Genomic DNA, 13,572 nt, shown 5'->3' on the forward strand with positions numbered 1-13,572 from the left:
TACAAGAGAGAGAGGATGGATTGACTGTATTTATTTAGATTTAAAAAGGCTTTTGATAAAGTGCCACATGAAAGATTACTATGGAAGTTAGAGGAGAAGGGTGGCTTAAAAGGAAGCACATTGAGATGGATGAAAATTACTTGAGGGGAGAGAAATAAGGATGGTAGTTAAAGATATGAAGTCCAAGTGGAGAACAGTAGACAGCGGAGTGCCACAGGGTCAGTATTGGCACCAATACTTTTTCTCGTATATATAAATGACATGCCAGAGGAGTGAACAGCTACATAAATCTGTTTGCAGACGATGCAAAACTGTGCAGAGTCATAAAACAAAAAGAGGATTGTGAAATACTGCAGGAAGACTTAAACAAGATCTGGAAATGGAGTAAAAAATGGGAGATGGAATTCAATGTGGACAAAAACCATGTCATGGAAATGGGAAAAGTGAAAGACGACCAGTGGGAATCTATAAGATGGGAGATGGAGTAGAACTAGAAAAAGTAAAAAAGGAAAAGGACTTGGGAGTGACAATGGAAGAAAACAATCAACCAGTAAGCCATATTGATAGAATTTTCAGAGAGACATATAATTTGCTAAGGAATATTGGATTAGCATTTCACTATATGGACAAAGAAATGATGAAGAAATTGATAAGTACTAAAATAAGACCTAGATTGGAATATGCAGGAGTTGTGTGGACCCCCATAAAAAGAAACACATAAGGAAATTGGAGAGATTACAAAAAATGGCTACAAGAATGGTTCCAGAATTTAAAGGGATAACATATGAGGAGAGACTAAAAGCTATGGATCTACCAACCCTGGAACAGAGAAGAGAGAGAGGGGATCTGATACAAGTTTATAAATTGATTAACGGAATGGACCAAGTGGATAATGAGAAACTAATCCTGAGAGAAGAATATGACATTAGAAGCACAAGATTGAGGAAGGGAAGATGTCTGAGAGATGTTAAAAAATAGTTTCTCGCAAAGATGTGTTGAGACTTGGAACAGTTTGAGTGAGGAAGTGGTGTCAGCAACGAGTGTGCATAGTTTTAAAGAGAAATTAGATAAGAGCATAAAGCCCAGGCCCTGTAAAACTACAACTAGGTAAATACACACTGCCTAGTGTAGTGGTTAGCACGCTCGGCTCACAACTGAGAGAGTCTGGGTTCGAATTCTGGAAAGCAGTGAGACAAATGGGCAAGCCTCTTAACCCCCTCAGTACCGTCCCGTACACCCGTACGTGATGGGGAGGTATGGTACTACATACCATCATGTACACTGGTACAGGATACATTCGGAATAAAAGTTTAAAACGGTTTGGCTGCCTTGTTTGGCATCTGGCATGGTGGTATTAGCAACTAGGATGGTCTAGGCTCCGCCTACTCTGTGACAGCAGCAAATCAGTGAGTGATACATCACAACACGTCACGATGAGGTGGCGTGAACCAAGAGTGACGTAATGTAGTGCCGGTTTGTCTGAGTAGGATTATCGTGCTCTGTGCTCCTGCTTCCACGCCATTTTTGTCCAAGGAACTGTGCTGCCTTCTCTGATAATGGAGGTGGATAGTGACTGTAGCTCTGGCTCTGAGTACTTGCCTGCTGACTCAGATGATGAGTTTAGTGATGATGATGAGTATAGTGATGAAAGTGACTTAGAGGAACTGAGTGATAGTGAGTTACTGGAGGAGAATGAGGCGGTGGTTGACTCCGGGTGAACGTTCCTGGCTGACATATTCAATGACGTTCGCCCTCACGCCATCCCTGAGTTCAGTGACCTTGACTGGGGGATAAATGGACATGTGCCAAAGTTTTCGTGTGCATGTGAGGCGTTTTGTTACTTTTTGATAATCACCCAAGTCATGTCACAGTGACCTGTGACCTGACAGCTTATACCTGACCTCTACTCTACAGCACTGTGGTGCAGTCCTTTTTTGAGAGAGGAAACACCTCATATTATAGAGTTTTTTCATAATTATTATTATTATTATTATCATTATTATTATGATTATTATTATGTGTTATTATAGTGTTTATTATGTGGAAACCATTTATATTCATATGTACAGTGCACTTATACAATAAAAATTAATGAAAAAGAGAAATACGAGCAAGTTTAGTGAGCGATTATGCGGGCGGTATAGAGGCGAGTCTCACGCCTAAGGCGATCGGTGCCGAAGGGGTTAATGTGTAGCCCCTGTTCACCTAGCAGTAAATAGGTATGGGATGTAACTCGAGGGATTGTGGCCTCGCTTTCCTGGTGTGTGGAGTGTGTTGTGGTCTCAGTCCTACCCAAAAATTGGTCTATGAGCCCTGAGCTCTCTCCATAATGGGAAAGGCTGTCTGGGTGGCCAGCAGATGACCGTGGGGAATTATACACACTGTGGAACCTCGCCACTCATACAACTTGCCATTCATCCAACTGTTTCACATAAAATTTAACTCTCTCTCTCTCTCTCTCTCTCTCTCTCTCTCTCTCTCTCTCTCTCTCTCTCTCTCTCTCTCTCTCACATCGATAGATGTGTTCCAAGAGGCATCGTGTATATCAAAATTCATAAAACAAACATGTAATTCTCATAAGAAACAATAGATAATAGGGGGAATGTGGAATGTGGTCCAAAAAAATTTGTACAAAATACTCTATTTATTTGGCTAAATTAACATGTTTTTATTATTTACCATTTTAAATACTAGAAGTGTATTTAAAGTAAAGTAAAGCAAGAAATAATAAGAAAAAGCAAAAAATAATAAGAGAAAACAACAAAACAAAGAATACGTAAACACAACACTAACTGCGTCCCTGCCTTCACCACTCACACCACAGTCAGTCATCATCTTCCTCTGAGCTTTACCACTTTATCAAAAATCCACTTATCAAAAATAACCCCACATGCAGAAGATGAAGGACGTTTTAGGGTCATCTTGGTGAATTATAGGCAGATTGAAGAGATTCTGTCTGTACTCAGTGCTGGCAGACTGCAAATGATTCATGAGAAGAGGAAGGGTTAAGGCTTTTAATTCATGAGCTGGATACTCTCTCTTCCCCTCGAATCTTCTAGAATCTTCCATATGTCTGTTTATATGTCTCGTGACCATGTGTGCTGCTACGCTAGGCAATGATCTTAATAACTGAAAAAAAAAATTAATATTATTATCCCAGGCACTACAAAACAACAACCAAACAACTGCAAACAACACTCCTGAGGCACTGAGGCTGCGTGGTGCCCCAGCATGCAGTCAGCTGATCGCGCAGTGCTGCGCGCAATCTGTTGACTGTGTTTGTTATTGTTCACACTCCAAAGCAAAGTTCGTCCTCCAATGCAAAAAATTAATTAAAAAAAAGATAATTTTTTTTTTCTTTTTTTCGTAATTCAAGTTCTTCGTACTCAAAAGCATTTGTACTCCAAGATACCACTGTATATATATACAGTTAGACTCAATACTCGAACTTAATTCGTTCCAAATGTCCGTTCAAGTATTAAAAAGTTTGACTATTGATACCTATAAATCAGGTAATTCGTTCCAGCTATTGTGAAACCCAAGTTTAAAAAAAAAATGGGTTTAATTTTGCAGTCGCCGCTAGCATTGGCACACAGAAGCAGGTTTAGTCTGTCTTTCATGGGCTTGTGTCCTGGCATACACTTCTCTTCCTTTGTTATATAGAACATGTTTGGTAGTTTTTGTTTTCCAAAAACAGGCCAGTTTCACCACAATTAACCCGTAAAACTCAGGGATGTTGGGATTTTTAGCTCATGCTAACTTGGGAGGTTTGGCAAGAAACACACAAAATAGCCTGTATTCACAATACAGATTACACTTGGAAGTTCAATAAATGAGTGAGAACAAATGGTGTTCTGCCCACAAGCAACTCTTCCTCTTTGCAGTGCAAAAAAATCAGAAGTCTCTAGATGCTATGGTTACTAAAATATCACAGGTTGAATGAGGTGGTATCATCAGTGTACGTGGCCTTGCGTCCGATCGGGTCCAGCGACCTTGGCTAGAGCAAAAGAAAACGAGCCCCTTATATCCTCTCTCTCTCTCTCTCTCTCAATCAAAATGTTCGCAAAGTTATCTAATTTGTATATTTTTTTGCAAAAACATATAAATTACATACAATAGGAGTTGCTGGTGGTGGTGGTGGAATATCCTCCCAATCGATGGTTGAACCTCCTATATCCGTATCAGACCCCAGAACATCACTATCTTCGCTCTCTATTATTGTAGAAACTGTTAATTCCAAAGCCTTTCTGATACCACTCTCATTCAAAAGTTGTCTCCCTGCAACATGGCGAGAGACCCGAGGTGTAGAAGTAAGGCGTGGGAGAGGTGGCAGAATTGGACACCATGAAATCACTGTCACTCCCACCATCCATCATGGGAGTTGATGACACAGTGACATATAGCATTATGTTTACTCCTGACTTGGGGGCTTGCTGTGCCTCACAACAGAATGAATTCCAGTTCTATTCTTAAAATTCACAAACCACCTTTTACTTACATTAAAATCATCATTGGAATCAGTTGTAGTATCAGAAATAAGATCACGATCCAGCAGCCTAGCCTTCGCACCAATCATGGCCTCTGACAAAGAATCACCAGCCATCTGCCTTTGGTTTATCCAGTCAACAATCTTTCCATTTCTTCCACTGTCGCAGGTCGCTTAAATTGCCTTTTCACACCAATCGCCGCATCAGCTCTTTTTTCTTCAGTATTGTGGCTACTGTAGATTTAGCCATACAGTACTCTGCTGCAAGATCGGTTATTCTTCCTCCTTTCTCGTATTTATCAATAATCTCCTTTTTCCTTTCGATGGTTGTCACTACATTCTTTCTTGTAGGCTTAGTCTCACCATTAACAAACCTCTTCGATGCCATTGTAAGCTTTAGAAAAAAAAAACTGCAGAGACAAAGTGCAGGACAATGTTATTCTTATGACAGTGAAGGATAAGCTGGCTGCAGTGGCCCATTGGGACACGTGGGGCGGCGGGAAGGGAAAAACCCTTTGTTTACAGCCATGTGGATGGACGTTCGACTAGTAGGTATTTTTTTTAGTATTAAGTCGAACTTTTGCATTCGACTATTGAAAAGTTCGACTATTTAGACATTTGAGTATCGAGTCTCCACTGTATATACACTAAGTCCTCGTTTTATACTAGTTTAGTATACGATAAATTCGCAGATACGATAATTGACAATTACTACCAGTTTTTCAATTTACGATAAAAAAGATAGCACTTATGATATTTGAAATTCCTGCTGTCTGTGATTGTGGCGCTGCACTGCGACCAACAACAAACCAGTCACTTTCGCGCCACCACGACAAATAACAGTGAGACTGTGCTCGGTGATTTACTTACATTATTCTCTGCATTTAAGACCAATTCCTGTCCAAAATGTCACCGAAACGTAATTTGGATCTTGGTGAAGAAGTGGGTAAGGTTGAACGAGCCAGGAAAAGTTTAACGTTGGAAACGAAGCTTGACATAGTCAAGAGAAAAGAACTTGTGGAAGGCTCGTCAGTCATAAGCCGTTCCCTGAATTTTCCACAGTCAACAGTTTCTTCTGTTTTGAGGAATGCTTCAAGTGTTAAGGAGGCAGCAGCTAATGCTTCAAGCCTGCAGGTAAAATTGCTGACAAAACATCGGGAACCCATTATGGATCGGATGGAGGGTTTACTTGAAATTTGGATAGACAGCCAAACACGCCAGCTTGCCCCACTCTCATTGAGCCTCATTTCAGAAAAGGCCCTGTCTATTATTGAAACCTTGAAGGTTGAAATGGATGTTTGTTTACTTTTTTCGATTGACTTTCATACTGAGCTGGAACGTATTCTTATCTAATACATGTTAAAACAGGTTCGGTTTACAATAGCTTTTTGAGGAACGCATTTCTAGTGTAAAATGAGGACTTACTGTATATTAGAAATGAAAATGAACTTAACAAAGATTAGTTAATCTTACTATTTTAAGGAAACATAAAGCATAGGGGATCGAACATTTTAGTGTTGCACAAGTCTGAGAAGAAAGTGAAGTAATAGACTTGAAGTGAAAGGTGGGAAGCAATATCTTCAATGAAAAACTTAACCTCCACAGTATAAAGTCTCAACATTTCATTTTTTGTGCTCTGTGTGATCTTAGCATTGTCACACTCAAAGGATGGTGGATCCTTGGATCCTCTTAGGAATATATCTCATTTGTACAACAGACCAGTGTTCTTCATTTGATGTGTCCAACATAACTTTACCTTCATGCTTTATGCATTATCTGTTCTCAAACTATAGTCACATTACCTTAATTTCCATGTACTACTTCTTCCTTTCATTAACTTGATCAAGGATATAGAACATCTGATTATTGATTAACCATATTCATGCACTGTATTTTAGTAGAATGTTGCTAACTCAGACTCCTGCATTCATCTAGGTGGCCATGAAGCGTGTACGGGAACTGCTGGATCTTGACCTTGATGCAGAAGCTGCCAAGCCCAATGCTAACGACTTGATGTGGTCAGTCTTTGCAGCATTTATCAAATAGTACCTCTCTTGCCAGGGTTGAGAAGGAAAAGTATGTTATCAGTGCCTGTGATTATTCCGATAACCTTGTTTTTGAAAGTATTAGTATTCTGTGTATCTATTCATTATTTCTATCTTATAAAATTAAGCATATCTTTTCCCCTGGTTGAGTTTTCATAGCTTTGCATTAGATGCATTGAAAGAGAATGAATGTGTATAAGGTGAAGGCCATTTAAAGCTCCACTGACTTTCTCTATATTAGGTTTGGGTCATAATAGATAGCCAACAGATGAAGCCATCAGAAGGAAAGAAGAATTAAACATTATGGCATATACCTATTAAACCCAGGGCATTTATGCATGTATAATTGGTCATTGATTTCCTTATTTTTTCATTTTTTGTTTAATTACTGTTAATGAATAACTTGGTAAATAGATTATTTAACAATATCAGCAACATTTCTGACCAACCCTTCATGAAAAGTGCTTGGCATCCTCCCCAGTGACTTCAAATATCCAGTTAAATTTTGTATATTTGTACTGTTGAATTTTACGCTCTTCTGTGGTATGCATATTAGTTGTCAATATTAGAAATAATAAAAAAAAAGTTGTCAAGGCATTATTTATATAGGCTAGTGTGTAGATACAGGTGTGATGCCTAGACTAGGTTCTATACTTGTTTGTAAGGCAATTCTACATGGCATGACTTGGGTGTAGGGAGAGTGAATTTTATTCCACTTGCACATAAGGTTTATGAAATCTTTAGTATAATTTTAGTCCATTTCTGTATTTATAACTGGATATGTGTGTTACTTCTGGGAAGCATTAGCATAAACAACTTGCAGTGATGGAAATAGACTGTTACTGGTCTGAAGAAGTATGACAGTTGTAGGATGGACAACAAAACCGTTCTTTTAGTGTGAATAAATGAAGTGCTATCTAATGTCCTCATCATCAAAGTCATGCCACTGTGGTCTTAGGAGAATAGTTAGCAGATGAGGAACTTGTAACCTATTTCTTACACAGAAAAACAAAAGTGGTGGGGGTGATGGTACTTGCTGTTAGTGGCACCTCTTGTTGATTGGTTGTTACTAAACATTAAACACTGAAATGTAGATTATATCAATGGTACTTGTATACTTATTTTTTCATTTTTATTATAAATTCATTACTGAGTGATGTTACTCGTAGTTTGTTTTAATTTTCAACCAATTTCTCTCCTGATTCTCCTGATTTGTCTGCACTGCTCAAATTCACTGTGGTGTGTACATAATTGAAAAATAGTAAGTGAGCTGTCATTACTTAGTTTACATACCTTGGTAACTTAATTCAGATAGGTTTAAGTAATTTGTCAGCCAAAATGTATGATTACTCAAACACAGCTGCATTTTAGAGAATTTGTCGAGTGATATTTCATATATATATATATATATATATATATATATATATATATATATATATATATATATATATATATATATATATATATATATATATATATATATATATATATATATATATATATATATATATATATATATATATATATATATATACTCTTGCTGATCTAACCCCAATTCAAAACAAAATGACAAAAAATTTATCTATATATAATATATATTGTTATTAGAATCTGCTAAATTGTCTTGAAAACTTGAACTCTACATAAATCAACATGATGAAGGGCTGGTAGCACCCAAACTCTACATAAATCAACATGATGAAGGGCTGGTAGCACCCATGGTTTTGGTAAATGTGTCGTCGGACATATTTAATTTTAAGAGCTTGTAAATATGGGGAATTTCATTATTTTGCACATAAACTATAACCATTAAGTATATATTCTTCATTATCATAACTTATATTGAAATTTAATGTATAAGAATTATCAAATTATGCAAAATTGTTGTTATATTTGAAACATCATCAAAACCCAAAATTATGAATTATCCAGTTAATTATCATTAGTGGAAAGTGAATACAGGGAAGGAAGGGAACATTTCATGATATGGCTTTAACAGTAGCAGAATGTTTTTTTGGTGATGTTTTGTTTTCTTCTCTGTGTAATGAGTTATGAATCTACAGTTTTGGCCTTATGAACACCAGTTGTCATATTATAGATTCCTTGCTTGTTAAATATACAGATATTACATTTTGGAAGCAACTTATTTAAATAATTGAAAATTAAATAACAGGGGAGGATGTATGTTGGCAATGGGGCAAGAGAGAGAGACGGGGTTTGGTTCCCATGCACTCCATACACATATGACAGTTATATTATCAAGCCTTACAATTTAGTATCTTTTGTCCTTAAAGAAGCTTTTTTTCCTTACGGGTAATTACCGACTTCCACACCAGACCAAATCTTCTCTTGGCATGGGACCACAGTGTTGGTTGTAAAGTTTGAGTCTTTATCCCTTTATTGAAAAAAATGATGGTGCTTTATGGGAATTGTGTCTAATATACTCCTAATATTTTTGTCATTTGGTATCTGAATTTTAAAGTTGCTGGATGTATTGAAGGAAATATTTAAGAAAAATGTATTGGTTACCCCAACATTAATTTCAGGCAGTTTAGAAAGTATGTTGTCTGCTGGATGAGCTCATGGCATAAGTGTGTGCGTGTGTGTGTGGGTGTGGGTGTGGGTGTGATGATAGACATCTCATGATGAACCATTTGTAATTATATGTACAGAAAGCAACATCCAGATTATTCCAGTTTTGCTGCAAGGTTGCCCAGACTCATTTGATATTTGGAATTTGTTGTTGCATTTTCAAAAGTGGAAATCTTAGGAAATGTTTTGTAGGACATACCCTTTTCATCTTGGAAGTATTTCACTTGATTCCAAGTACTTATATAAGCTTGAAGAAGTGAAAGTCCGGTTCCATTGTAACTGACCTAACAGGAGCAATGGCACATTCCATCATGGTTCTTACTGTCATAGAAAAGAATGGGTGAAGAGTTTGAGGAGATATTGTAGAAGTATTGAGTTGTCCTGGTATAATGTTAACTTTCCTTATTCCTTTCATCATTGTAATAAGTAATTGTTTTCAGCAGATCTATAACTGATTGCTTGATATCAACAGAATCACAGTTGAATTCAAACTTGAAGATAAGAATCAGAATAATTACACTATACTTTCAGTAAATTGTTATTTTTATGTGTTTATCCATTCATTTACTTTTTATGTAATTAAGATTAACATTATCAATTATATTATTTTTATTTTGTGAAATAAAATTTTACGTAAAAACTTGCAGTTGTGACCATTTGGTACATATGTAAATATATAAAAAGTGAATAGGGAGATGTTATAGTAAGAAATGTACATTCACAATAGACTGATAGACATGTTTATTCATAAAATTAGAGAGGAAATAATTTTTGCTTCCTTCCACACCTTTGCTTGTTATAGATGATAAAATATGATGAATGATAAAGATTTATTGAAGAGTAAAATTATGATGATTCAGAGGGTGATGACTGCTTCTCTGCCTCATAAGGCTACTGGAAGCCATCCTTCATTATATCCTCAACAATGTCAGTTGAAAGAATCACAGCTAGCTTTTGCTCATCACACTTTGTTTCAGTTGTGACCAGGAAGGCTCACTTGCTTGCTGTTAGCATCACTCAGTTTTGAGAGCAATGGGATTGTTGTTTGGTTATTTTAGGTCATCAGGCAAACATAGCTACATCATCTCATTCATTTATTTGTTTAATTTAATTATTTGTTTATTTAGTTGTTTTAATTTTATTTTTTCCCGTAGGACATGGTCACATTATTGAACATCAGCTATTTATCCAGCACTAATTGTTTGTTTCTCTTTTCTCTCTCTCTCTCTCTCTCTCTCTCTCTCTCTCTCTCTCTCTCTCTCTCTCTCTCTCTCTCTCTCTCTCTCTCTCTCCAAGTATCAATAGTCCTCATGCAATGCAAAAATGAATTAGATGTCCAGTAGCCAAGCTGCTTGGCTGATGATTGCATAATTGTGACATGAATAAGTGAAATATCAAAAACTTTTTAAACTTTACATGTGATGGAAAATTTTCATTAATTTTAAATATTGCTAGATATCAGGTTTACTGGTGCAGACTTCATGGGTGCAGAAAATGGTGTATTGATGAAATGAATGTGCTGCCTTTTGAGTTGCTTTTCGTTATTATACCTTTGTGACGCTTGCAAACAGTTTGTAAAGCATTTAGTTCTGTTTTTTTCAGCCACAGACTATTATTAAACTGTTCACTTGACATCTGATTAAAGATCGTATAAACTACAGATTAACGGAATTCACTCATGAAATGCATGTTTTAATTTCATTAATTTATAGATGACTAACTTATTGTTTCAGTTTTAGTTTTCAGTTTTGTTTATTAGTACTACTACTGGATTAATATTTTGGTTTCCCTGTGTGTGTGTGTGTGTGTGTGTGTGTGTGTGTGTGTGTGTGTGTGTGTGTGTGTGTGTGTGTGTGTGTGTGTGTGTGAGAGTAAATTTGTTATAAGGTGATGCTAATAGGATCTTTATTGTCTTTATGAAAATATTTTTAGGGCACAGGTTAGCCTTTATGAAATCTTGTTTCTAACATACTATAGTCTGTCCGTTTTTATTATCTCAGAGCAAACCGTGTGTTCGGTTGGCACCCCTGCCTCACCTCTGCTCTCGCTCAGCCCCGCTGAGACGCAGATTCATTAACAAACATTTATATATATTCACTTTACTCAGTAACATGTAACTTGTGTCGTTACTGAGTAAAGTGAATAAATATAAATGTGTGTTGATGAATCTGCATCTCAGCGGGGCTGAGCGAGAGCAGAGGTGAGGCAGGGCTGCCAACCGAACAAACGGTTTGCTCTGAAATAATCAAAACGGACAGACTATAGGTAAACAAAATTATAGAAATGGCAGCTCAATCAAGAACTTTACTTTGAGCATGGAGTCTTTTTCACTTTGAGCTATCAAGCTAAATATCCTTTTAATATGGATGTAACTTGTAGAGAATATATAATTTCTTTGAATAATTCTTTGCAGAGCCACTGTATCTCATTCTTGCTTCTCTTATAGCTGGCAGGATTCAGCAGCTTTCAGATTTTGTTGGTGGTTATGAGTGACTGGAACACTTAGAAAGTTGTTATGGAACAAATTTGCCTAGTCTTAAATTTTCAATAAACAAAAATTACCAATGAAGGAAAAAGTTTCCTGTTGTAAATTTTTAGCTATTTTTCCAGACATTATAAAAGAGTTTGTAGCTGCAACACATGGTATTTTCTTTTGTTTTACTTCTTAAACTGCACATAAACTATAATTTGTTTTTATTTATAGCATTCCAAGAATACAATTTTAAGCTTGGCAGGTGTTTGCATACACTTTTGTTGGGAAGATATGCTTTTTAAATATCTGCACTGTGACTGAACGACTTTATTAATAAAAGATTCTTGTTTACTGTGTTTTCCATAATCAACAGCAATGACCAAAAAAAGAAAAGCAAAACAGTAATGTGTATGGTACATCAAGGAATTTGATATCAAGAGATGGCATCCTGCTATACTTCAGCTGTGTCCGCACTGGAGTGATAAAGCGGGCGAGACCACAAGAGAGGTTGCCTGCTTTCTCGCTCCCAGTACAGATGTAGTAAGCTGTGGGCTGATCAGCAGATACATTCATAACATGAGGTGTTGCCTTGTTGAGATATAGGAATTTGCCACTTTTCCATACTAGTAAAAGTAAGAGGAAACGGGTTTGAATTGCATACAGTATGGTACACTATAGTTTCCTAAATATGCATTATATAGACTTATTACTAATTGATGCCAAATAGCCACAATATATTGAAAATAATGTAATAGATGTTTCTAAGAGAAATTTTGGTAGAAAGATAGTTAATTTTCCTTTATTGTTACTGTTATGACAAGGCACAGACTGAAATGAAACTTTAATAATTATATATTTTTAAGCCTACAGTGATATGAAATATGTAACACATTATTAAAAACAAGAGGGAGAAAGAGAGAGAGTCTGTGTGCGTATTTACCTAGTTTACCTAGTTGTATATTACAGGGTTTGAGTGGAGCTCATAATGGCCTGTCTCCATATCTAATTTTTTCCAACTTTTCCTTAAATTTATGCATACACTCTGCTGTTACAATCTCTTCACTCAAGGTCTCAAGCTGTTCCAGATGTCCGCCGTCATATGTGAAAAACTTAAGTTTTTTAGTGCTCTTTCAATATTGACTTTTCATGGTCTTAGAATGTTTTCTTGTTCATCTATCTAGATCTTTAGTCAATGATACCAGGTCTTCTCTATTTATCTTTTCCATGTGGTTCACTATCTTATACATACATCCTTATCAGTTCTCTCCCATCTATTTTTCAAAGCTTATATACATTTCTTTTAATCTTTCTTCATAGGGAGGGTCCTTTATTTATGGCACCATCTTTGTAGCTGTTCTTTAGATTCTATCTAGTTTCCTGATGTCATTTTGTATGTACAGTGACTACACCTATGCTGCATATTCAAGTCTAGGTATTATCATAGTGCTAAGTGTGTGTGTAATTCACCTCGGTCGTCTGCTGGTCACCCAGCCAGTCTTCCCCATTACGGAGCGAGCTCAGAGCTCATAGACCGATCTTCAGGTAGGACTGAGACCACAACACACTCCAGACACCGGGAAAGCGAGGCCACAACCCCTCGAGTTACATTCCGTACCTATTTTACTGCTAGGTGAACAGGGGCCACACATTAAGAGGCTTGCCCCTTTGCCTCGCCGCACCGGGTGTGTGTGTGTGTGTGTATCACTTGAGAGAGAGAGAGAGAGAGAGAGCATTTAAGAAAGCCAATAAGCAACAAGCAAGTGTGTACTAATTATTATGTTTAATATCAATCTGTGTTAAGTAATAGTTTACAAAAAAATAATAAATAAACCTTTAGGCAATCTTTCACTTGATATATCTTCTATTTTATTTTATTTTTTTTTCCTCTATCTATATGAACATGTTTACACATGTGTACCCATATGATCAGGTCCAGCCATTTATTCACCCAAAGGAGACTGAACCCAATCAACTTT

General features: G+C 36.6%; 1 protein-coding gene across 1 annotated transcript in view; it reads left to right on the plus strand.

Moving 5' to 3' along the window:
* Positions 1-11,947, plus strand: part of LOC123506529 (Golgi phosphoprotein 3 homolog sauron-like) — a 28,550-nt gene extending 16,603 nt beyond the window's left edge. Inside the window, exon 6 of the mRNA XM_045258684.1 lies at positions 6,422-11,947. Coding sequence (XP_045114619.1) covers positions 6,422-6,532 — 111 coding nt within the window. The 3' untranslated portion in view covers positions 6,533-11,947. The remainder of the gene's footprint in view (positions 1-6,421) is intronic.
* The last annotated feature ends 1,625 nt before the right edge of the window (positions 11,948-13,572 follow it).

Source organism: Portunus trituberculatus, chromosome 20 (genome assembly GCF_017591435.1).
Source record: "Portunus trituberculatus isolate SZX2019 chromosome 20, ASM1759143v1, whole genome shotgun sequence".
Classification (NCBI taxonomy): Eukaryota; Metazoa; Arthropoda; class Malacostraca; order Decapoda; family Portunidae; genus Portunus; species Portunus trituberculatus.